Source organism: Gastrolobium bilobum, unplaced genomic scaffold (genome assembly GCF_033153095.1).
Source record: "Gastrolobium bilobum isolate Gb01-03AN ecotype WA unplaced genomic scaffold, APGP_CSIRO_Gbil_v1 utg12529, whole genome shotgun sequence".
In the NCBI taxonomy this organism is placed as follows: domain Eukaryota; kingdom Viridiplantae; phylum Streptophyta; class Magnoliopsida; order Fabales; family Fabaceae; genus Gastrolobium; species Gastrolobium bilobum.
In genome coordinates this window covers 68,897-96,729 of record NW_026897669.1, presented here as the reverse complement: position 1 = coordinate 96,729, position 27,833 = coordinate 68,897, and the positions used below count along the sequence as shown (strand labels likewise).

The following is a 27,833-nucleotide window of genomic DNA, read 5'->3' as shown; positions in this document are numbered from 1 at the left end:
GATATTCCCTATATCTCATTGCTTCTTGGTAGGAGAATGGATCATCCTTTAAATGGTAAGTGACAAAGTTCTTGCTAAAATCTTTAGGAACTCCTTCTATCGTAAATACTCTAACTAGAATTGATTCAATACCTAGTTATTTGGGGTTAGTGTCAAAAGAACTTGCTTTAGATTCTATACGAGATTATAAAATTATATCTATAGATCCAGAAACACTTAAACCATGATCTTTGAGAAACTTATTCTCAGAATTTTGCATCTCTAGATTCTATCCCTGTGTTAGTAGATAGATCCAAAAACTTATTTGCAGCATTGTCTTATGCACTTCATAGATATACATAAGTAATGGTTTTAGGTCCTACCTTAGATCTCTTAAGATCTTGTATTCTTAAATAAGCAATACAACCCCAAGTCTTAAGAAACTACAAGGATGCTTATGCTGTATCTCATAAGGTGTCATTGAAAACATAGAGTGCAGCAACCTGTTTAGGATGTGATTAGCAGTTAGAATTGCTTCTCCTCAATAGGAGGAAGACATGATATATGTAAGTAACATAGAGTTTAACATTTCAATTATGTCCTATTTTTGCGCTCGACAACATCATTTGACTGGGGTGAGTAAGGAGCAGTGGTTTCAAATATGCAAATTTTTTTTGAATCCTGTCATTGTGTATTCTCCTTAGTCATCACTCCTAAACCTCTTAATTTTTAAGTTGAATTAATTTTTTACTCTTAACTTTCAAAAGCTTTATCTTTCGTTTTCAGCAAATAGGCATGCCAATATCTAGAAAAATCATCTATGAATGTTACTAAATACTTCTGACCACCTATAGTAACATAATATCTAAAGTTACAAAGGTAAGAATGTATGAACTCAAGAAGTTGCGTGCTTTTAAATATCGACTTAAAGGGTTTTATAGTGATCTTATTATATGTACATACTTCACATTTGTCAAATCGAATACAGACATCCAATGGAATATCGTGAGTTTTAGCTAGATGTTGCATTTTCCTATAGTTCACATGTCCAAGTCTATTATATAACAATTTTAGATCAATCAAAGTCGAACTTACATAGTTTATCCTTGCAGTATCTAAACTTAACCTATACATACCACTAACCATGAATGCATAGCCAAAAAACATGAGTTAACAAATAAAGTTACTCTGTTATTCATAGTTGAGAAAGACATATCAGTGAGTAAATTCTTATCATTCATAACCTCACCATCATTGCAATTTTCACGATGTCTTTCACTTCTATGACCTTAGAGAGTAAATTCTTATCATTTGTAGCATGACTGATATATTGCTATCCAACCACCACTCAGAAGATACACTGGCCTTTTCATTCTTCACATTCCAATGAAAGCTTGAGACTTATGTTCATTAGTTAACGTATTATCCTCATTTTGTGGTGTGTTTTTCTTTGACTTATTTGGTAGCTTACACTCTGCTGCCCAATGATCCCATTTTTCACAGTTATGTGATAAGTCCTTAATCTACTATGTATTAAGGGCCAAATTAAGTAAGCAATTAATCTAAATTCAACCAAAACACATGAAAATTGTGATTTAATTGTTAATTCACTTTAAGGAATACTTTCATAAAATTATTGTATTTTGTAGGAAGTTTCCTTCAAGATGGAAAGCTTAAACCATTATGAAAATAAGAAAAGCAAAAAGTCAAATGCGCAGAGTTATTTTATGTTGGCTCAAAAAGCGTCAATTTCTCTCACACTATGGCGCAAAAGGTGCCAAGCTTCCAGATTTTCTGTAAAGTGGCGCAAATTGCGCCAAGCTCTCTCTCATTGAGGCGCAATTAGCATCAAGATTCCCAAGTTGTCAGCGTCACTGAATGCCACATCTTCAAGTTGTTTTGAAATTTTAAATTAAAGATTTGATTGAAGGTTGCTTTGGGGATTTGAATATCTTTTTTTTAAAGTTGAGATTTTGTTTAAGATAAATCACACTAAATTTAATTAAAGTTTTTTAAAAGGAAATAAAAGATATTCCTTCTTCATGATAATAGGGGATACATTTTGAAAGAGGGAACACAGAGACCAGAGGAGAATCATGTTTTTCAAAGCTCAAGACGAAGATTAAAGGAAGATCAAAGTTTTGCAGTGGCGATCAACCATTAATCTTCTTCTTCTCACTTCATCTATTTTAATTTCTTTTATGGATTTGGAGCTCCCAAAAACCCGATGATGGATTATCCTTGTTGTCAGAAACTCACTAGAATATTCCCTAGTTATCAAAAATTTGTAGGAAAATATACCTAAAACTCCAGATGGCCATATCTCCTTCGTTCGACCTCCGTTTATGGCGAGTGACCGGTAACAACGATCGTCTCGATGAGTAGAACAAATACCAGTAGGTTTCACTTCCAAAAAATGGTTAAATTTATGGGATTTAAATCGAAAAGTTGCGACTGCAGTAGCTTCAAACCCTTATCCTGACAAATCCTTCCGTCGAATCGCGAAAGTGATTCAAAATATGATTTTCTCTGGATGAGATATTTGAATAGACACTTTGCTCACTTAAAATCCAACACACGAAACTAATACTTCAAGATTATTGGAGATTATGATTTTGAGAGAGAAAAGTTTAGAGGTACTCTAAATATTTTACCAAGAGGTATCAAATTTTAGAATGTTCAACTGTGTTACCTTCAGCTTAGAAAACCTTATAGATATAATAGAAGCTATTTGGCTCCATCCCATATGGACCCAAATAACTATGTTCTCGCTTATTGAGCTTGCATGTGAAGATATTATTAGACTATATTATTAATAGGAAAAATGTATGATCTTTTAAAGGATACAAACTTAGGTCTATTAAGAGAGAGGTAAACACAAAAAAATATGAGACCTATTAAAAAAAATAAAAAATAAGTGTTTCATCTCTTTATATGTATCTCCCTTTTTATAAGGAATTAAGTTGTGTTATCGAGTCACGGACCCATTATTAATATATCGAAAAGCATATTATGCGCATCTCCGGAGATTCACGTTTCTTCCTTATTTCCTTCGGGGATGGAAACTCACAGTTTCGCCCTTCATTTCGTCAATTACACTTCCGTACACATAAATTACCCTCAGATCTCTGATTCCTAGGGTTTCTAAAGTTCCCCCCTAACCGTTTAACGTATACAGTTTTGCTTTTCGCATTTTGGAGAGGCGAATTCCTTCAGATTTTATTTCTTGGATCCTCATTTCGTGGAGGGATTTAAAGTCAACGTAGTGCTTATTAAGCTCAATGCAGAGTATCAGTGCGTTGACCATGTAAATGGGATGAAATCCTTCAACTCTGGGATCATGGATAACCCGTTTCTTCTTCCACTTGATCCAAACAATGCTCAAATTCCTGCTTCCCTGTCAACCATTACTTCGGAAGAATACTCTGATCTCTTGGATGAGACTGATTTCTCTGCTACCGTCCTACGCTACATAAACCAAATGCTTATGGAAGAGGACCTGGACGAGAAGGCCTGCATGTTTCATGATTCTTTGGCTCTTCAAGCTGCTGAGAAATCATTATATGAGGTCATTGATGAGGCATACCCTTCTTCTTCAGTCCAAGTGGAGAGCCCTGATGACAGTCTCTGTAGTAACTTCATCGATTTTAGCAGTTGCAGTACCACTAGCACTAGCAACTCCTTTGAGTCCCACTGGAGTAACGTTGATCTTACTGAGTACAAGTCTTCTTTACTTCAAACCAATTTTCCTTCTGACTTTGTTTTCCAGGCGAGTTCGACATATCGTACACAATCTTCTATGAATAGCACTAGTAGCTTCACTGTAAACAATATTGGATTCTTGGAAAGTTCCAGGGCTGGATTTTTAGATCCAAACTTGCTTAGCAAGAGTGAATTTCTACTGCAATTTGAGAAAGGTTTGGAGGAAGCCGGTAAGTTTCTGCCTAAAGGGAATCCATTGGTTATTGACCTGGAGAACACCACTTTTAGCCCTTCTTTTAGAAAGTCTCATCAGCAGGTTGTAATTGAGACAGAGAGAGATAAATGGGAGCATTTTTCATCTGAGTCAAGAGGAAGGAAGAATCATGAACGGGAGGATGAAACAGATTTACAAGATGGGAGAAGCAACAAGCACTCAGCTGTTTGCATGGATGAAAATGAGTTATCAGAATTATTTGATAAGGCACTGCTAGGCCGGACTCCTGCGAGTGATTATAAAAAAGGCCAGCCTAATGGACCAGACATGAGCACGCAGCAGAAAGAAGAAAAAAACAAGTCTGGTAGCGGAAAGAGCCATGTTAAGAAACAAGACAATAATAAGAAGGGAGTTGTGGATCTGAGGACACTATTGATTGTATGTGCACAAGCTGTTTCTTCTGATGATCGTGCAACTGCTAATGAGATATTGAAGCAGATAAGGCAACATTCTTCCCGGCTGGGTGATGGGTCTCAGAGACTGGCCCATTGCTTTGCAAATGCTCTTGAAGCACGCTTGGCTGGCACTGGCACTCAGATTTATACTGCTTTATCCTCCAAAAGAACCTCTGCTGCAGATATGGTGAAAGCTTACCAAATGTATATTTCAGTCTGCCCATTTCAGAAGCTTGCAATAATTTTTACAAACCATACAATTTTGAGTCTTGTCAAGGAAGTGGAAACTCTTCATATTGTAGATTTTGGCATCCGTTATGGCTTCCATTGGCCTTCACTTATTTATCGTCTATCACAACGACCTGGTGGACCTCCCAAGCTGCGCATGACAGGGATAGAGCTCCCTCAACCTGGTTTCAGGCCAGCAGAGAGACTCCAGGAGACAGGGCTACGCCTGGCAAGGTATTGTGATCGATTTAATGTTCCATTTGAGTTCAATGCTATTGCACAGAAATGGGAAACCATCAAAATTGAGGACTTGAAGATAAAGGAAAATGAACTTGTTGCGGTGAATTGTATGGTTCGATTTAAGAATCTACTTGATGAAACTGTTGTGTTGAATAGTCCCAAGGATGTTGTTTTGAATTTAATTAGGAAGGCAAATCCCACTATCTTTATACATACTACGATGAATGGGAGCTATAATGTCCCATTCTTTGTGACACGGTTCCGGGAGGCTCTTTTTCATTACTTTTCATTGTTTGATGTGCTTGACACCAATGTTGCTCGCGAAGATCCCGTAAGGTTGATGTTTGAGGAGGAGTTCTTCGGGAGGGAGGTAATGAATGTTATAGCTTGTGAGGGCTCTAAGAGGGTTGAGAGGCCCGAGACATACAAGCAATGGCAAGGTAGGAACACGAGGGCAGGGTTTAGGCAACTTCCTTTGGATCAAGAGCTCATGAACATATTAAGAGGCAGGTTGAGAGAAGTGTACCACAGTGATTTCATGCTAGATGAAGATGGCAACTGCTTGCTGCAAGGTTGGAAGGGCCGAATTATTTATGCTTCCTCCTGTTGGGTACCAGCATAGCCCTTGACAATGTTCTTCCCAGGGTGGTTAGTAAAAGCGTTTCCTGAGTTTGTTGGAGAGACATGGTCCACTCAAGCATAACGTGAACTTCTTAAAAGTCCTGTGGTTAACATAGAGCACTGTTCAGTTTCAGTGTCCCGCATATTTTTTATTCAGTTGTTTGTATAATATAACTAATGTGTATGACATGCTTAAGATGCATATTAGTTGAACTCTTCCTTCTTGTGTTAGGCAGTCATAAGCAGTGGTAAATCTAACCAGTGCTAATCACTGTAATGCTTGGAGCGTCAATCCGCTGAATATTATACAACAATGAATAAACCAGATTGCTTTGCTAGAACTGTGGAAAGCATAGTATTCAAACTGTGATGCATTGAAGTTCACTGCAACAGATAATGAATTTGGTAGTTAATGATTTCGTGATATCGTGGCATATTTTCTGATGATAGGACGAAATTCGCTATAAGTGATAATGAATTTGATCGCGTGACAGTCAGCTTTTCCTACAAAAGTGTGCCACGTGTTACAAAATCATTGCATACCAAGTTTACTACCAATCGTAACGAACTTCAACATGTAGCAGTTTGATAAATTTTATTGTTCGCGTGCCAGTTTGTGTAAAGAATTACCAAAAATGTTAATATCTAGTCACGGTTGCCATTAGGTACGGATCTTAGAAAATTTTCTGTTCATTGCTTATTTCATTAATGTTAAATTCTCAGACCTATATGTCAAAGGAAACCAAATTATTTCAGAACCTAACAAAAGAAGAAAAAAAAATCAAACATTTGACCAACAAATTCTGAGTAATTATCATTGGATTACCACCACCCCGGTGCAATCAATGAAGTAATCTCGGAAGAAAGGTATAGCAACAATACGAATTTTAGATGTCTAAATTCATTCCCATGAACTTTAATTAATCAAGAAGCCTCGTGGGTCAATGTTGGTAATTTCTGGTACGATTCTGTAATTCATAAGCTGGCCTCAGTATGCTAGAAGGAGAATGATATTTGAACAGCATATGAAAATTGTTATGAATGATTGAATGAAATGGAGTAATTATATTGTAGAAAATGTGATTATTACGAGTTTCATGAAAGAAGTTAAAATTAACTTGATTGAGTGGGAATTCTATATGACTGATCTTGATGTCAAAATTCAACAGTGATACTTCTTTTATAAATTGTCCTAAAATCAGTTTGTGTAAATTAGCATTTTCTTGTCTTTTAAATTAAAGTGAAGCATTGTATAGCTTAATATCTTATTAATATCAAATAATAATTAAATCTATCATCATAATGTAAAGACGCTGAATCAGATAAATCAATGCAATTAATGTGACATCAATTCTGAAGGAAGAATATGATAAATGGTGTTACATAGATTTTTTTTTTCTTTCTATTTTTAATAAATGATATTCCTGAGTAGTCGATACTACAGAAATATTGAAAATACTTTTGTGATCATCAATCAGCCAAGCATGATTCATATTAGGGAAATATATCTCTTATATTTCATGAGACAAATATGATAAGTATTTGGGTTTATCTCTTGCATACACATAAAAATGTGTGGGATCCATATTTTTTATTTTTTTATTTTTTTCTTACACATATCCAATACACTTTTATATGTACAGAAGATACACATTATCGCTAAATATTTTTGGTTTTGGAATCACGCAGAATCCGGAGTTCCGGAGACCACATCAGTGACCAGCGTGCATAAAGATCAAACAAACTTTAGGATTACTTATTTTCATGGGATGGTTGCCTTGTCTGCTAACACATCACCCCAATTTAAGGTAAACCAATACGCAAAGGAACAAAATAGTGGTTTCGTGACCCGCGTGGACTTTGTTGTCCATGACAAATGGTCAATTACATCAGTTTTTTTTTATTTTTTTTGGATAAGTTTTACTTCAGTTTTGAAATGATATTATATTCCTTTCAATAGTTTGTTAAAAAAAATATATTATATTTATGGAATAACTTCTTTTTTTTATGTTTACTTTACTTATCACTTTTATTATTAAATTAAAATCTCAATTAATCTTTATTATTTTTATCTCCTATTAAGATTTTGATCTAATTATCATGCTGTTTCATAAGGAGCATGTAGCAATCAGCCTTCTCATCAACGATAGAGATACTTGACAAATCTTTCTCTCCACCTAAAGCCTTAGCACACTTGTGATGAAAGAGAATTGCCTTCATCTTTTTCCTCCACGTGTTAAAGTTGCCTTTTTCTTCAAACTTTTCCACTTCCATATGTGCAGAACCCATTTTCAGCAGCCAGCTGAAGCAAGATTGTAGCCCACAAAAGCAAGATTGTATCCGAGAAACACGGAAATATATCCAACACTAGCGGCGTTGGAGAGTGATTGATACAGTAAGAATGAAAATAAAATGTATAAAATAACCTATCCCTATACTTACATTAAAGAAATGGTTATATTCTTAATTCTTTATTTGCCTATGCATTATTATTAATTTTTTTAAGGCACATAAGGACTATTAAATTTTTTATTAAAACAATCCCCTTTTTTATAATAACGCAATAAGTAAAACAAAAATAACTTACACCTTGACAGATACCACTTTTACTTCAAATTAATTGTTTCTTCAATTTTTTTTACTTTAATTATTTGTCAATTAAAAAAATTAAAAAGATATTAATTAAAATTTTATTACTGTCTTTCGGTATCTCTGCTGAATGAAATGAGATAATATAAATAGACGGAAAGGGTAATATAGTCAAATGAAGTTATATTTAGAATAAAGTCTTTTTTTGAGTTCTTAACAAAAAAATATGATCCTCACTTTAATCTTTACAAAAAAAAATTCTCGAGGTCTCTATGAAATTCAAAGTAGGTCCATTTAGTTGAAATCGTGGTTCCTCACAAATTAAAAAAAACTCATATTAATCGCTCAAAATGACTAAAATGGATCCGCTTTGAATTTTATAGAGACCAGACAATTATATTTTTTGTAAATGACTAAAGTGAGATAATATTTTTTGTTAGGGACCCAAATAAACTTTACTCTTATATTTACTTAAAAGGTGGAAGTACGAGAAGTGTGCGTCACATTGAAGGTTTTTTTTTTTATACAAGAAAAAAAATAAAAAGACAAAAAAATAAAAAGAGCAGCCCTTTCCTTTTCGTGTGTGAGAAATGCCCGTATGAAGGTGGAAGTACGAGAAGTGTGCGTCACATTGAAGTTTTTTTTTTTTTTATACAAGAAAAAAAAACTAAGACAAAAAAATAATTAGACCAGCCCTTTCCTTTTCGTGGGTGAGAAATGCCCCAATGAAGAAGAAGCTTCAACCAATCAAGAGGCTTATTGTAAATAGTACAGTGTTTTATTATTATTTATTTTATTATTATTTGGATCAATTTAAAATCATCCGTGGAAAAAAAAAGGAAAAGTGTTTGTTATTTTAAATGACATAAATTTATGTCATTTTAAGAGAGAGATAGACACAAGAAATTATTTGTTTATTTAAAATTTAAATTAAAAAAATCACTCACTTTCTCTCCCATGATTTTTATTTATTGTGTCTATCTCTCTCCTAAAATGACATAACTTATGTCATTTAAAATGACACAACTTATGTCATTTAAAATGACAAACATCAGACCCAAGAAAAAATAACTATAATTGATTATAAATTAAGGGAAAAATGTTTGTCATTTTAAATGACATAAAGTTATGTCATTTTAAGAGAGAGATAAATACAAAATAAATTTTTTTATTTAAAATTTAAATTAAAAAAAACCACCCACTTTCTCTCTTCCATGATTTCCATTTTTGTGTCTATTTCTCTTCTAAAATGACATAATTTATGTCAATTAAAATGACAAACACCAAACTCTTAAATTAATCCAAGGATAATCAAACAGATTGTAAGAGTGATAAGTATAAAATGGGGATAAATATATCCATCCTTATAAAATTTACGCCTAATGATACACATTGAGTGATAAAGTTATGCACTTATAGAAATTATAAATTAGGGATATATTTTTCTCTTGTTATACTAGAGAGAATATATCTCTAACAGACACAAAAATATGTGAGACTATTTGTATTTTTTCTCTTTCATTTTTCCCGTAGGTTCCACATTTGTTTTTGTGTATTGCTAGAGATATATTCTCTCTCCTATAATAGGAGAAAAATATATCCCTATAAAGTAAGTATAAAATTTACATTTCATAAAAATTATAAATTTATGTCCATATAAGTTGATCATTCCGTGTATTAAAAAATATTATTAGTATATGTTTGAGTTGATTTCTTTTTATTCTTAATTGTATTAAAAATAATGAAACGAACTATGCTGTTTAAATAAACACGGTTATATCATATATATATATATATATATATATATATATATATATATAAATTGAGATAGTTTTGTGTTGTATAATACGAAGAAAGAATAAGTTTTATTGTTCTATAGCACTAACTAAGAAACAGTCGCAAATCCAAAAATTTTTATGATAAGAGAAAAATAAAAAATATTATATTATAAATAAAAGTTTTTTCAATACAATACATAACTAATGTAAAAAAATTTGAAAAAAATTTATTACAGAAATTTATCACATATCTCTGCATCTTGTTTCCAGCGTGATTATTGTTGGTACTGGCCATCGGTAAAGGTGCATCAATGAATTGAAAAATTGGTGGAAGGGTCACAGCCACTGCACGTGGGGCTGGGGCTGATTGTACAGATGGTGGGGAGCTACTGTTCGAGCCTGACTCTTAGGGGTGGTCGCTCTAGGGTGGTGTGTTCTTCTCGTAGTGATCGCCATGCTTCGTTCAGTATCTGGGATCTTGCCTTATGTAAATCTTTGGTATAAGAGTGGGAAAAAGAGTTTATAGTATTCAACAGATGGCGCCAATGTACTGAAGGGATCTACAAGTCCAATATGTATCCTTTGGGGGATTGAGGTCACTGTTGGGTTATGCCACTAGCATAGGTAAAGATCAAGCTAGACAGCATAGTCCCAAGTATGAATATTGTTATCAGTAGAAAAAGGGGGGGGGGGGGGGTGTGTGAGATGTGTAGGCTTGAAAATAACAGGGTAACGATACATGAGATGTGTAAGATCCGCACCGTTAATTAAGGAAATTAATTAATTAATTATGCAAAATTAGAGGCTTTAATAATTATAGTAAGTGATTCAGAATGCTGAAAGTCACTTTTCGGAAGAAAAGTGCAGATACCGGTTTTTCTAGTCGGTATAAATGCGTACCGAAAAAGTATCCCAGAAAATTATAATAAGTGCATGATAATTACTAGAATAATATATAGGACTTGTAAAACGAGTTTCAACTTCAAATAATGAGAACTGGTGCCAGAAACTGATACTGGCTATGAAAAGCGCGTACCGAAAAGGTGCTCCGAAAAATATAATAAAAATATGATAATTCTTGTAAAATTGTGTAGGTTAAGAATCCAAAGTTTGGGATTAAAATGCTAAGCGTAGCAATTAAAGTTAATACTGTGTGTTTTATTTTAAAGTGGCTATATATACTCTCATTTGCACAAAACCCTAAATAACTACTCATGCTATACGTGACTTGGTAGAGTGTGGCTGACCAGAATGGTGTTCTTTGGCTTCCTTCTCCATTTCTTGACCAAGTAATCACCTTTGATGCTTGTTCTTTCATCTAAACACTTGAGCATTGTGTGAGTGATCCTTGTGAGGGTGGTAGAGTGTCCCTTTTGCTGTCTTTGGCCTCTGAGTTCTTGGGTTAAGGGCTGAGTTTGAGAGTTGGTTGATGAGAACCTTGGTAATGACATTTTTGAGCTTCAAAGTGCCACCTTTGAGAAAGAGGAATCCTTCTTGTTGATCCATTTTCGTGCTTGGACCAAGTCAGAACCTTGGAAGGGTTGATGGTGAGCTCCTTGAGTCTTTCTTGCTGAGTTTAAGCTTGTGGTATGATCATCAACTTTGAACTAGAGTTTAAGTGTGTAAAAATGGAACCTTGATGCATGTAATGGTTAAAAGATGATAACTTAATGTTGGGAAATGCTTAACACACTTAGAAATGCATGCTTAAGTGTCTTAAATCAGTATAAACCCAACCTTTGAAGGATATCTTCGCGAAATGCAGAAACTGCATTCTGTCGCGAAATATCTGGATATTTGCCTGTGAAATATCCGGATATTGATATCCGGATATAGATATCCGGATATTGATATCCAGATATGGGGATCTGGATATCCGGATATTGATATCCGGATATTGCCAGATAGATATCCGGATATTCTGGGATTTCGAAGAACAGTAGCTGTGTTGTGTGTACAGTAGGCTATTGGGGGTTTGTGGACCCTAGATTGATGAAGTTGAACTTCTGTAATTAATGAACTAAGTCAGAATCATGTGATTAAGGGCTTGTGGCTTCGTTGGAAGCCTTAAGACGTAAATCGTTAAAGGAGAACGTAGTCTTTATGTTAATGCTTTTGAGCTATGTATGTTGATATACTTGTTGGTCCATATCAGATTGTGATCTGCTGTGTGTTGGACTTGAGCTGCGTGGACTCTTGGCATTGGATAGTGAGCTTGCAAGGTAAGCTTTCGTGTCCTCGGTTTAGCCATGTTGTGGTTCCACCATGTCCCATGGGGGTATGGTTATATGCATGCTGTGTTACATGCTTTTGATGTTTTGGAAATGCTGTTGAGCTGTTATATGCTAGTGCCTTTATGATATACATGTGGTGTTTCACCTATACGGTAAGCCTGAGTATGTGGTACATATAAGATGTGAGGCTGTGGGTGAGGTGCAAGCGGTGTTCCTTGTACTACATGTAGGTATAGACGTATTCCTGCATTTCTCTGGCCAGTAGAATAGTGATAAACACACATGGCATGAATATCTGTTGCACTGCATAGTTTTGGAACTGATATTGATATAAATGCTTTTAGAACTTATATTGCACATGTAAGTGAGCTTGGGGTGGAAGATCCTTGAGGATCCCTTGTCTTACTGAGATTTCTTGTTTAGAGATCTCACCCCACATTTGGGGAATTCTTATTTCAGGGTCAGGTAATGTTGAGACCTCAGGCGGTAGGAGGCCAGAGCTGAGTTAGATATTGATGATATTATTTGCTGACTTGTTGGATGCTGGATATGCATGCTGCTTTTATGCTTTGAGCTTCATTTTTTATGTTTATGATTATCTTGTTGAGACGCTGTTGATTTGGTGAGTATGAGGATTGTCCATGACACATAGACTAGTTATGTCTTAGTTTTATTTGGAGTTGTAATAATGTATCAGGATATTGTCCGGACTACGTGATGTAGATCTGTGATTTAGATACTCACTTTATTTATATATTGAAGTATTTCAGTAGATGTCTTATTGCAATTTACATTCAGGCGATATTTTATGAAATTGATTAAGTAATCAAGTTGGTAATTGATAATGACGTCATAATTGAAAAGAAAAAGAATATTCCGCATTTTTAATTAAGCGTAGCTTAATACGATGTAATGATAACACTACCGGATATATACGGGGTGTTACATCCCTCTGGTCTTGAGGGAGGTATTTATATGGGTGTGAGGTATCTTCCTGGAGCGAGTAGGTGAGGGGGGTCAACCCTCCTCGGGGGATGCTAGGGACGACTGACATTGTTGTGGTAGCAGTGGTGCAGTCAATGCATTGGAGGTGGCAGGTGCTGATGTTATCTCTATGGGATGGGGTTACTACTTATGGTACTTGAGGAGATCTCCAGCAGGGTTGATATCCCAAGGTGAGACATTTTGACGTCTCACCTTGGGGGTGTTGTCGCCTGGGGGACAGGATGGATGACGAATTGGTAGGGACTGGTCAGCAGGGTTAACGTGGAGGTGCTAAGGGGGCTTGGGCCGCCCAGATGTGGGTCATCTGGAACATGAGCCCCCCAACTTGGTAGCATGTGAAGCTTGGTGCCAAGGTAAATTGTCTCGGCGATCTGGAGAACGTTTGGCGTCTTGGTGGGCTGGTGGAATGACTAGCGGCCTGACGATTTGGTGGGATGGTTGGCGACCTGGCGACTTGGCAGGGATGGTTGGCGACCTGGCGATTCGGGAAAGTGATTGGCTACATGATGATTTGTAAGAGTGGCCACGTGTTTCCTAAGGAACAAGGTGACTCTTTGATTTTCGAGGGTTTGTAATGATGGATAACCTCATCATTGTTATCCACGTGCGGATACCCTAACGTCGCGAGACGTGCTGCATTTATTGCGACGTGAGGGGTGTCTTGTCGCGTTGAAATTACTATGAGGCCCTTCATCTGAGTCGTCGTTTATCCAACAGTTACTATCATCGAACAGTTGTTGTAGCTGAGACGCTATAGCCTACATGTGCACGCGGAACATACACCCCAACACTCTATTTAAGGGGGTTTTCCCTCTCTCTACCATCTTCTTCTACATTCTTTCTTGCTCTTGCGTTCTTAACTTTCCTCCTCTTGGTTTTATTTTCTCTGTTGTGAGCACTGTATCAGCTTTTTCCTTCCTTTACTCCTCTTGCTTTCCTTCGTCTTCGTTGCTGCAGGTAGTGTTATTGGATTTGTGTTTGCTTTTGCATTTGTAACTTCTCTGTTTGTTTTTGCTTTCCTTAAGCATATGTATTCCCCCTTTCTCTTTTTTCTTGTGATGGTTAAGTTGAGTGAGTTGACTGAGGAGAACCTATATGAGTTGGAAGTGGCTGTTAAGGAAGAAGATTTTGAGGATGCTTTTGAGACACTTGATAGTTGTTTTGTGGGAGAGGCTATGTGGACTTTTCTCGCTCTCTTAAATGTGATGCTATAGTTCTTTCTGAGTTATTTTTTCTTTCTTCTCTTTTTATTAGAATAATGTTTATGAGTTATGTTTTATGCCACATGAGCATCATCCGCTGTCGGTGGTGATGTTTTAATTTAATATTAAATTAAAAAAAGTCGCTTTCACTAATTTAGGAAAGCTTGTCCGTGTCACGTAAAAACAACTGTGATCGTGATTTGCGTATAATTACTTCGCAGTTGCAACATATGTTAGTGTTATCCTTTTTATTTCATTAATTAAAAAACGGTAGAATATACACTGTATTTAGGCTGTTTATGGATTATATTTCCCAATTTGTCTTCTATTCTCCTCACTAACATTTTTACGGTAATAAAGAGATGGGTTTTTTTTTTCCTAATCACATAAAGTGATACCTGTCTTGAAGTAAAGTATGAATGATTGATTTTATTTTTTAAATAATATTTCATATTCAAATTTTATGAATAAAATCAATAAAAGTTTAAAAAGTTTTACACCTTTAAGTAAATCTTTCTCGTAATCACATTCACATATTAAAAAATGAAAAAAATATTTCTGCAGTTAATGCAAATAAGTTATCTGAATTTACTCTCAAAATAACGCCGTTTTGGTACTGAAATCTTAAAAAATTATAAATATAAAGACTATTATAACCCTGAAATAAATTAAAATTACAAAAATACCATGATTTCCGTCTCAAAACGACGTCGTATTGGCTTACTGCAGATAACTTATCTGCAGTAACTGCAGAAAAAGCGAACCCTTAAAAAATATGAAAAATGTCAGTTTAGATTTTTTTGGTACATACGTTTTAGTTTTTTAGTTCTCTAGTAATTTATCATGTAGGTATTAGGCATTTTAAGTTATTTTTTATCATATAAATAATGATTATCCCCTTTAAGTTCATGTAAATTTTTAGTTATGAACATCGTTTATTTTTATTTTCACATAAATTATTATAATTTATAAAGAATACTACACGGAACAAATTCTCTCCATAAATTTTTTTGCCATCGGTATTTGATCCATAGTTCCCTACTATTAACCGACTCTATCAAATAAGTGCACGTGGTCATTGCTTCTTACTGAGTAAGGGACACTGATTAATGTGCCATATTTTTTGTATTTATATATCCAATTGTTTATGAACAGTAAAGTTTACCAAACTGTAATGCATTGAAGTTCATTACAATTGGTAGCGTATTTAGTGGCTAATAATTTTATGACATGTGTCACACTTTCTGACTGGAAGAAATTTGCTATAAGTGATAACGAATTTGAACGCATGACAGTTAGCTTTTTCTACAAAAGTGTGTCCATGTTATACAATCATTAATTCACCAAATTCACTATTAGTCATAACATACTTCAACATATAACAGTCTGATAAATTTTATTGTTATCATCACGTACAGTTTGGTAAAGAATTACAAAAAAATATGACAATCTAGTCAATGTTCCCATTAGGTATATGGATCTTTGAAAATTTTCTGTTCATTGCTAATTTTATTAATGTTAAATTCTCAGACCTATTTGTCGAAGTAAACCAAATTATTTCAGAACCTAATTACAAATGAAAAAAAAATCAAACATTTGACCTAAAAATTTTGAGTAATTATCATTGGATTACCACCACCCTGGTGCAGGCAATGAAGTAATCTCGGAAGAAAGATATAGCAATAATACGAATTTTAGATGTCTAAATTCATTCCCTCGAACGTTAATTAATCAAGAAGCCTCGTGGGTCAATATTAGTAATTTCTGGTACGATTATGTAATTCATAAGCTGGCCTCAGTAAACTAGAGGGAGAATGATATTTGAACAGCAAGAAGCAAGAGATTTTTTTAATGAAAATTGTTAAGAATGAAATGGATTAATTATATTATAGAAAATGTGATTATTACGAGTTTCATGAGAGAAGTTAAAATTAACTTGATTGAGTGGGAATTGTATATGACTGATCTTGATGTCAAAATTCAACAGTGATACTTCTGTAATAAATTGTCCTAAAATCAGTTTGTGTAAATTAGCATTTTCTTGTCTTATAAATTAAAGTGAGGCATTGTATAGCTTAATATCTTATTAATATCAAATAATAATTAAATCTATCATCATAAAGTAAAGAAGCTGAATCGGATAAATCAATGCAATTCATGTGACATCAATTCTGAAGGAAGAATATGATAAATGGTGTTACATAGATTTTTTTTTTCTTTCTATTTTTAATAAATGATATTCCTGAGTAGTCGATACTAACAGAAATATTGAAAATATTTGTGTGATCATCAATCAGCGAAACATGATTCATACTAGGGAAATATATTTCTTATATATTTCATGAGACAAATATGATAAGTATTTGGGTTTATTGTTTCTCATATTGGAGGGAATAAATTTATTTTCTATATACACATAAAAATGTGTGAGATTCATATTTTTTCCTTTTTTTCTTTTTCTCTTTTCTTCTTACACAGGTCCAACATACTTTTATGCGTGAGATAAATTTATCTCCTATATTATAAGATAAATATTTTTGGTTTTTGGAATCACGCAGAACCCGGAGTTCCGGAGACCACACCGAGTGCATAAAGATCAAACAAACTTTAGGATTACTTATTTTCATGGGATGGTTGCCTTGTTTGCTAACAAATCACCCCAATTTAAGGTAAACCAATACGCAAAGGAACAAAATAGTGGTTTCGTGACCCGCGTGGACTTTGTTGTCCATGACAAATGGTCAATTACATCAGTTTTTTTTTTTTTGGATAAGTTTTACATCAGTTTTGAAATAATATTATATTCCTTTCAATAGTTTGTTTTAAAAAAAAATATATTATATTTATTAAATAGGTTTTTTTTTTTATATCTATCTTACTTATCACTTTTATCATTAAATTAGAATCTCAACTAATTTTTATTATTTTTATCTCCTCGTGAGATTTTTTATCTAATTGTTAGGATGGTCCAGAAGGAGCCTGTAGCAATTAGCCTTCTCATCATCTCGTAAAGGGATAGAGATAGTTGGCAAATCTTTCTCTGCACCTAAAGCCTTAGCACACTTGTGAAGAACGAGAATCGCCTTCATCTTTTTCCTCCACAGGTTAAAGTTACATTTTTCTTCAACTTCCATATGTGCAGAACCCATTTTCAGCAGCCAACTGAAGCAAGATTGTAGCCCACAGAAGCAAGATTGTATCCAAGAAACATGGGAATATATCCAATAATAGTGGCGTTGCAGAGTGATAGATACGGTAGGAATGAAAAAATATATATAGAATAACCTATCCCTACAATTACATTAAAGAAATGGTTATATTCTTAATTCTTTATTTGCCTATGCATTATTATTAATTTTTTTAAGGCACATAAGGAATATTAAATATTGGGTGCATATTTTCTTATGTTGTAGGATAGTAGGAGAGAAAAAAAGTAGAGATAAATTAAATGTGGGTCCCACATTTTAAATTAAAAAAGAAAAGAAAAATTAATTGACACGGAAAACGAATTTGTGTAGGAAAAAGTTCTTATCTCATGTAGAAGGAGATAATGATTTCCCTTAAATATTTTATTAAAACAATCCCCTGTTTTTATAATAACGCAATAAGTAAAACAAAAATATCTTACACCTTGACCGATACCACTTTTACTTCAAAATAATTGTTTCCTCAACTTTTTTTTTACTTTAATTATTTTCCAATTAAAAAAATTAAAAATATATTAATTAAAATTTGGCTAAAATATAAGTTATCACCTTGAACTTTGACCATGTTTTAAATTACCCCCTTGTACTTTTAATTGTTTCAATTAACCCCTGTACTTTATAATTGTTTCAAATCAACAAGAAAATTTTACAAACTCTGTCAAAACTCCTCACATGCCCTAAGTCCCAAATCTCAAAAATTTCTTCTCTCTTTTTTTCTATGTTCTCCCATATCTTATTACAATTTTCTTTGGATCTTTTCTCAGTATTTGGGATGATTTCGATTTGGATCAGAGAAGATTAACATAGAAGAATCTTCACAAAGTTTGGGATGGGATGATCTTGTTATTACTTATTCACAATGTTTCCAGCGATGATCTTTTCTTCTACGATTTGGGATGATCTTTTCTTTAGCTCTTGATTATTTATTTACAAAGTTTCCAGTGATGATTGTTTCCCTGTTCAGGACGAACATCAATGGGTATTCTGTATGTTTTAGTGTGTCCTCTATTTGGAGTTTTCCATATATATATATATATATATATATATATATATATATATATATATATATATATATATATATATATATATATATATATATATATATATATCCTATGTCAGACGGTTAAGATGAACATGGGTAGTTATGGATAACTCAGTATAGGATCGTGGTAGGGCCCAGGGAGGCCAATAACGCATGGGCCTTGTACCTGGCTAAACGACTTATCCGGACTCCAGCCTTAAGTAAGACACCTGATCGTTATAGCTTAACTCGGATATAAGCTCCTTTTGGGCTTTGGGGGAGCCCAAACTACTAACCCGGAACATCAAGCCCCCCAGCTCGGAGTATGATTTCTATTCTACTCCGAGTTAATGATACAAGTTATCTTATCTACAAGTTGTCCTATCCATTCTTACTTTATCAATACCCTTATTAAATGCTTCTTACCTACATATCCCACGCTTGCCAACTGTCTTTCTCTTGTTGGTCTCGATTTTCCAAACGGCGCGATTTGACATCTATCAATCATTTGTTCCGAAATTCAAAATGCCAGAAATTCAAAACGCCAGTTACCTTTTTACTCTTTCTTTTATTACCATTCATCCCTCTTCATTTTCACTTTCATCATCATCTCATAAGTATCTTTTCGTCTTCTTTCTCCTTTCTTCTAAGCATTCCATATTCCCCCACTTTATTTCTTCTGCATTTTCTTGTGACTTTCTTGTTGGTTTTGCTGCGAAGCTGTTGTTCTTGCGTGCCATTTCCATCAAACTTCTTATAAGGAAGTTTACTATCTTTGTTGTTCACCTTCTCTCAATCTTTACTGGCTAAACTTCTTTGCATGTTTATCTTCTATAATCTTTCTATCGCTCATGTTTTTACTGTTATGAATCCTGTAGATATTTCCTCTAGTATTATTTCTAATACCAACCCTTTGGATTTTTCAACCCTTTCTTTGTCTGAAATTGATTCTTCTTACCACCGTAACTTCACTCCTTTTAGGGATTATGTATCCCTTTTACCGGGTTCCGGCCGAATTAGGGTGACTTTACGTCCAAAACCACCACCTACTAGTATATTAACTATTGATCCATTTACTGAATTAGAATTTAACAATACCTTTCCGTCCAAGCACATGTTGAGGAATCGTCCTTACCGTTCGCTTCCCGCTTCACGGTTTGCTCTGCCTTCTAAACTGGCGGGTTTAGAATGGGTTAACGAAGAAGCCTTAGGACTTCGTTCAACTTATGAGAACAGTCCAAGTACTCTCTATGACGCCTTACAGTCAGTACCCTTATTTTATGATTCCATTATTATTTCTTTCCGGGATTCTGTACCCGAAGAAAATGAGCGAGTTTGTTCTCCCTCCGGGCAAGGTGAGAACTCTTTCTTTTTCGTCTAAAAATGTTTATTTTCTGAGCTCAAAATTACCTTGCCTTTTACCGAGTTTCAAATGAACGTCTTGAATAATCTCGAAGTCAATCCTTCTCAGCTTCATCCTAACAGCCAGTGTTTTCTACACTCCTTCAAAATAATTTGTCAAGCTTATGGATTCTTCTCGGGTCTTTTTCTGTCTTTTTGTCGTGTTCTGAAATGCCATAGAGAAGGGTAGTACCCGTTATAGTTGGGTATCTTTGAAAGCCCGCCCAGGTCTTAGGTGGTGTACTATATATGAAGATAACTGGAAAAATTTCAAAGAAGACTATTTCAAAATTGGCATACCTGAAGCTCTTCCTTCTACACCTTCTGCCTCTTCTTCTTCTTCTCAATCAGCACCATCTACCGCTTTCTTTTTGGATCAGGATGGACTTCCTCGGTTCCCACTATCTTGGAACCGAGTTCATTACACCCCTACGACCAAAGTGTTTTCGACTAACTCAAAGAACCTGACTAATGAAGAGCTAGAAACCTATACTTGGTTTAAAGATCTAGCAACTCAACTAACCAAGCAAAATGCTTCTATTTCACCTTGCTCTATTTTAGAAAATAAGGATTACTCCGAGTGGATTCACAAGAAACTTAGTAAGTAAATTAACACCTCCTTCTATACTATTTATATTTTCAATGTCTAACTCTGCTCTCCCTTTTTTTAGATAAATTTATGGATCCTCAATTTTTTGCCCGGATGAAAAAGAAAGCAGCTCAGACTGATACTCCTACTGCTTCTGACAATAAGGACCCTTCTCCTACTCCTTCTCCTGTCTCGGCTACTTATGCTACGGGCTCTATTCCCGGAGATACCGTTATGGTAGAGGTAGAAAGATCAGTCGACTCTGGCGAGCTCCGACAAAGAAAAAAGGTCAGAATTAATGAGCAAAACCTGGATTCAAACACTGCTGATAAGACTTTGACTCCTCCGACTTCCGCCGTTGCTACACCGTCTTCTGGCCTCCCTTTTCTGAACAAATTGCAGCCTTGTTTTACTGCAGGGCTTCGTGAAATATGGGATAAGTTTTCCTTAGAAGTAGATACCTTAAAAAAGAAAGTTTCTAGCTTAAAACAATCAGGTATTGAAATGGATTCTAAATTTGAAGCTTATGGTCATCAAATTCGAAGCTGGGTGCTAGACCAGGTTGGCTTCTTTAACCCGAAAACTTCTCTTCATGACTTGCACAAGATTGAAACTTTCACTTTTATCAAGGATGGCAGTTGTGTTCTGTTGCGACTTGGCAAGTGCACCGGTCATAAAGTAATAAAGTGTACCGGAATACGAGATCGTTCCCACGAGGATCAGATTTCAAGCAATAGTTCGCTAATCGCGATTTAGTTGAACAATCAAGAATAAGATGAAGAGAATTGTGTTTGGAAGAAATTAAAATTAAGAACAAGCAATAACATGCAATTAAAATTTTCAGAATTTAAAAAGGAACAATTGAAAAAGATGATGATTGATTAAGAATTAAAAACAAGCGTAATTAGGGTTTTGGCTTCCCCCAATCTCCTCAATATGCAATGAATTAAATTGTCAAGAATCCTTTCTTAATATAATGTCAATTAATTCTTTCTAAGTTAATTAGGGCTCAATTCCTTGTTACCCTAAATCTATGTGATCTCAGTAGAACCCTAATTCCCCGGTTATTCCCCAAGAAAACATGCATTAAGATCAAGAATTCCAAGATTGCACAATTACCCTATGTCTATCCCTAGATCACAAGGATTGTGATAAATTTATCCAATCATGGTTCATGCACCAACATCCCTATTGTCATAGAATTCCCCAAAATCATTCTATAAGGAGCAAACTCATAGAAAGTGTAACACCCCATGTTAACCAGGTTTGTTAACATGTCATCGTATTAAGCCACGCTTAATTAAAAATGCGGAATATTCTTTTTCTTTTCAATTATGGCGTCATTATTCTTACCAAGTTGAATTACTTAATTCATTTCCAAAACATTGCCTATATGTAAATGCAAAAGACATACATCTATACTGAAATAACCTTATAACATAATTAAGATCATTAACTGAGTCTCTAGTCACGACACTACTACACGTAAGTCGGACAACCCTAATAGTTTATACAACCCAAATCTAATCAACAACAAAATCCAATGTGGCATGGACAATTCCCATGCTCACCAAATAAGGCAACAAGGCCCAACAACAGTCTCAACAATAACAGCATAATCATAAAGATAACATAACAACATCCAGCATATAATCATAACAACAGACATCTAACTCAGCTCCGGCCTCCTGCCGCTAGAGGTCTCAACCCCCGCATTACCTGAACCTGAAATGTGTGCCCCAAACGTGGGGTAAGATCTCTAAAAAGAAATCTCAGTAAGGCACAGGGTCCTCAAGGACTCTTCCGCCCCAAGCTCACTTACAAGTATAATATAAGTTCAAAAGCAGTAAATTCAATGCATGTTCATGTTAAGGCATTTATATCATGACAGTATAATCTCTTGCTCGACGAGCTAATACTACAACTCATTAATCATGTGATGTATGTAAATGCGGTTCGACTGGCCAGGGAACAAGATATGGATTATGCACGTCTGCGACCCATCTAAACATAAGAGTCGCAGTCTTATGCCTTACACACCAGAGTCACTGTCTGATCGTGTAAGTGACAACATCACTTTCATACACTACATGTCTTACACACCAGAGTCGCTGTCTGATTGTGCAAGTAGTCAACAATTAATTTAATACATCTCAGGCATATATCAATGCATATTTCATCTTTCATAAAAGCATACCATGCATATAAACCACCCTCCCATGGAGGTCGGTGGAACAAACAACAGACTAATCCGAGGACACGAAAGCTTACCTTGCAAGCTAACAATCCAAGCCAAGAGTCCAACCAATGCTCAAGGCCCAAACACAGCAGAATCACAATCTATTTCGGATCAACAATATATCAATAATCATGCTTAACAAGCATAAGACACAAAGACAACGCCTTTCCTTTGTGTTTCAAGTCTTTAGGCTTCTCACAAAGCCTCAACCCCTTAATCACATGATTCTGACTTAACTTAATCATTACAGAAGTTCAACTTCCACAATCTAGGGTCCACAAACCCCTAACTCAATTCTGTATGAACAATACCGTTACTGTTCTCGAAAACTCAGAATATCCGGATATATGTCAGGGGCATATCCGGATATCCATATTCGGATATCAAAGGACCCCATATCCGGATATCATATCCGGATATCAATATCCGGATACACATATCTGGATATTTCGCGACAGACAACAGCTTCTGCATTCGCGATGATATACATCCAAGGTACCATTTTTAACACTTTAAAATGTTAAAGCATGCATTTTTATTCTGTTTTAGGTTCATACAACAGTTGGTTACTTGTTTAACTCATTAAACATACCAAGACATCAACTTTAACCCATTAAACTCATGATCAAGGTTGGTGACACTTACCCAAGCTCAAAACAGAGCAAGAAGGTGCTCTTGGAGCTCACACTTCCACTCTTACAATCTGACTTTCAAAGGAAACGAAAATGCCAACCAAAGCTTGGCCCTTTCTACACAAAGGAAGCTTCTTGAAGCTTCACAAGCCAAGAACAAGAATCCAACCAAGGAAACTTAGAACACAGCCCAAAGAACCCCTTTAAAATAGAAACTCCACTCCACAACAAGGTCACAACTCACTCCCCATGATGATTCTCACTCACACTAAGTGTTTAGAAGAAAAAATCAAGAAGAAAGGTGACAACTTGGCTCACAAGAGGTGGAGGAGAGGTGGTGGCAAGGTGGCTGGTTGTAACTCAGAATTTCTCATGTAGCAACTCATAAAAATGACCTAGGATCATGTGTCATGGCCTTATATAGGCCACTTATGAATTAAACACACAGTATTAATTTTAATTGCTACGCTTAGCATTTTAATCCCAAACTCAGGATTCTTAACTTACTCAATTTTACAAGAATTATCATATTTTTATAATATTTTTCGGAGCACCTTTCCGGTACGCGCTTTTCATAGCCAGTATCAGTTTCTGGCACCAGTTCTCATTATTTTAACTTGAAACTCGTTTTACAAGTCCTATATATTATTCTAGGAATTATCATGTACTTATTATAATTTTTCAGGGATACTTTTTCTGTATGCATTTATACCGACTAGCAGAATCGGTATCTGCACTTTTCGGCAGGAAAGCGACTTTCAGCATTCTTAATCACTTACTACATTTATTTAAACCTCATGATAATTATTAGGGTCAATTATAGAATTATTTCCTAGTTTCACATAATTAATTAATTAACTACCTTAATTAACGGTGCGGGTTCTTACAGAAAGCATTAAAAGATAAATTTATTCAATTATAAAAAAAAAGAATTTAGAGACAATTTAATTCATAAACATAAAGATTCAATTGGGTTCCATCTACCCCTAACTACATAAAAATCTAGCCTAGCATACTGAATTCAAAAACAATAGTAAAGAAAAGAGAACCCCAAGCCTCCATTGGTGTGATGTTGACTTGGTTTCTCAGTGTTCCCACGCTCTGCAACAGAATTCCTCCTTCAGGTCTCTATGTAATTCTCTGGATTGGTGTTGAATGAATGAATCAATTGGTCCCTAAGCCCTCTATTTATAGAGAAGAATACATCTTTCTGATTTCTCTTCTTATCTTTCTAAAATCATGTTCAAATCTTAATTAAGATATAAATCTTCTTTGGGCTTGGATTTGGCCGTACATGGACATTTTAGTGTGTTGTTTGTGCGCCAAAACATCCTCCTATTGCATTCCTGTCTGCTTCAGGGCGTTTTAGCATTCTGATGGGTGCCAGAACGCCCTCTTCGAAGGGTGATTCGTTGCTGCTGGAGCCTTTTGGCGCTCTGTTTGGTTGCCAAAACGTTCTGCTCCAGTGAGCTCTTGTTGTTTTCCTTCATTAGAGCGTTTTAATGCTCTCTTGGACGCTAAAACGTCCTCCTCCAGCTTGCATGTGATTGTAATCTTGCTTCCTTAAGGCTTCAATTCATCTTGTTGCATTCTTTTGGTTCCAAAAAGTCATAATGTATGTTAAAAATCCCTTGAAATAAGAATTATGACAACATGTTAGCAAGATATTCAATTCTTGGGACTTTACGGTGTAAGACCCTAATTTCCATGCAATTCATGATATATTTCTTGTATAATTAGACCTAAAACTATGATAAATCAAGGGTTTATTAACCATTTCCAGATTTGAATATTGTTGTCCTCAGCAATTAACTAGAATAGACTTACTGGAAATTAATCAAAACCTTCAATTGCATGGAATTCATAAGCAGGATTTAATCAGAGACATGACCACAGAGCATTCAGACTTAAAAGAACGAGACATCAAAGCAACAAGATTCATAATTCATCAGTTAAAAATTTCAATGAAATTCCTTAAGATCAAGAACAAGGAAAAATCCTGAAACACTCCCTTACTAGGATTTCACACTCAACTGTTTAGAGGGTTGGTGTTTCACTCTTCTTCCACTGAATCAACACTACCATAGGCTTGCTTATATTCTCGCTCTCCACAGTTCTTATGATATATCAAGAAGATCAAGAGGTCTTAAGCAGGGTTGTAATGTGGCTTGGTTAAAAGAAGGGAAATTTTTTTGAAACAGAGCTCAAGATTAAAATTCAGATTTAGAAGAAAAGGAATAAATGTAATTCGTTTCTTCCAGTTGTAACGCTTTTCTTCTTCTTTCAAGTTCTTTCTTCTCCTTCATTTGCACTTTTCTCTTTTGTCATTTTCTTTCTAAGAACATTGGACTTCTTGATTTTCACTTCTTTTCCTTTTCTTTTCTTTGAGCGATTTTGTTTACTCTTCTTTATTCCAACCAACCTTTCTTCCTTGGGCTTTGCCCTTTTCATTTGTACTTCTATTCATTAAAAACTTGTGTAACCACAACTTACCTCCACTCCTTACTTCAAATCTGAAAATTAATCTTCAATTAAGGTGAGGATTTATTTGGGGAAGTGGCTATTCACATTCAAGGATTTTCACGAATAACAAGTCTAGCCTCAAAGGGGTTTGACTAAGGAATATCAGTAGAGGTTAGCTATTTGGCCATCTAGTTAAAGAAAGAACATGCCTCTATCATCTCTACAAAATATATCACAGACCATTTCAATCAAGAAACAAAGCAAGTTCTAGAGTATCTCATCAGTGGAATGCACACTCAATAAAAATTTTCTGTATAGGCTCAAAACCTCACAGCTATGAATGCACAATTATTTTCCTGTTCTTTTACTCAAAAATTTCATCACTAAAGAGAAGATTAGATGAATCATGTCACTTAATGCAATGATGCTCATTATGAAAAAATTGAATGAGTGCATCATCATGCTCTGAATCAATTACTAATTAAAAATTCCTGCCATTTTTCCAATTAAAAGCGCTGAGAAACTTTCAAAATATTCAGAATTTTCACAAAACAGTGGCTTGGGGTTTTTCAAACAAATAAAAAATTTAATCTAAAAAGATGAAAAACGAAATTAAAAAATTAAAATTAAGGAAAAAGGGATTTGAGATAGTTCCCTGTCTCAACCGGAGATTCTGTGTATACTCATGAAGTTCCTCCAGCTCAATCCATTATGCTTAGATGGAACGCGCGTTCTCCATTCCCAGATTTAAATGTTGCTGTCCTCAGCAACATATTTAAATCTAAAAAGAGATCGCGTGGAAGCTAAGAATAACTAGCTGCTCATTCTGAAACAGCATAAAATAATCCAAAATAATCAGTCATAAGAGCGAAATGCGAAATCACATCACATGGTTAGCCTAGCAAAATACTAGTCTCAAATCACAAAATAAAATAATAGAAAACTAAAAGAAACTATGGGGCTGGGGTAGTAGCAGCGGACTAATAAAGTCTCAGTCGTCTATGTCATCCTCCTCAGCGTCTCGTACAATGGCAGGGATCATCTCGGTGTCCTTGTCAGCCTCCTCATGATGTCCGACATCAGCTTCGGCATCCTCATCGGGCTCCTCTGCAGCATGTGAAGTCGTAGCCTGGGCTGTAGAGGTGCTCATCCTGGCTGTATCAAAAGCATCCTCCTCATCTGATCTGTCATATGGCTCCGGCTGGAAAGAGGGAGGTCCATCAGGTCGAGCCGGGCAATGATATGCTACCATTTAAACCTGGTAATCCTGCTCTCTCCGCTGCATGTACCTGAGTCGCCGTATGAGAAATCCCATCTATGTCTCGAGATCATCCCGTCGACTATCAGTAGTTGGAACTGGCTCTCTCTCAACTGGACCAGATGGTCCTGGTGTGCGTCTCGGCTTGCCGCGAGTCTCCTGTGGCGGTGTTATGTCATCCTCTCCCTCATTAGCTGATCCTCCTACATAGGTTGAAATATATTTTGCGTCTATAATGGGACGCAGAGGGATCGTGTCTCCTTCAGTGGGGATGTCTACCCCTACTGCTACGCATAGACTCTGGATCAAAGAGGCATGACCAATGGCCGCTGACTTTGATCTAGTGTGGGCCATTTCATAGATGTTGTCAGCTAATATCCTAGGTAAGTCTATTTCCCATCCTTTCATGATGGAATAAATCAGCACGACTCTTTTCACCACTATCTCAGTCTGGTTCAAGCTTGGCATTATGTTGCATATAATGAAGTGATGCCACACTTTGGCCACATTGTTCAGCTGCCTCGATCAGATTCTCTTTGGTTGGCTGTGGTCTTTAGTTGGGTCCCACTTTTCTCCAGGAAGTGTGATACCATGGAGAACAGATTCAACCACTCCAAATGGATCTTCCATCTCATATAATATCTTGGTGTATTTCAGTTGGAACATGCATGTGGTTTCCGTGGTGTTGTCATGGTGAGCAGTTTGGAGAAGGTCTTGAATTGTGTCAGAATCATAATGTATCTCCTTCCCTCTTACATAGCTGACATATTCTCTGTT

At 35.5% G+C, this 27,833-nt stretch overlaps 1 protein-coding gene across 1 annotated transcript; it reads left to right on the top strand.

Moving 5' to 3' along the window:
* The first annotated feature begins 3,319 nt into the window (after positions 1–3,319).
* LOC133309154 (scarecrow-like protein 14) lies at positions 3,320–5,498 on the top strand. Its single transcript, XM_061509895.1, has one exon. It carries the CDS (start codon positions 3,320–3,322, stop codon positions 5,438–5,440), a length of 2,121 nt encoding a protein of 706 aa, XP_061365879.1. The 3' UTR covers positions 5,441–5,498.
* The last annotated feature ends 22,335 nt before the right edge of the window (positions 5,499–27,833 follow it).

What these genes read in the sequence shown, in the direction of transcription:
- LOC133309154 (XM_061509895.1), top strand. Translation starts at nt 3,320, where the DNA reads ATGGATAACCCGTTTCTTCTTCCACTTGATCCAAACAATGCTCAAATT.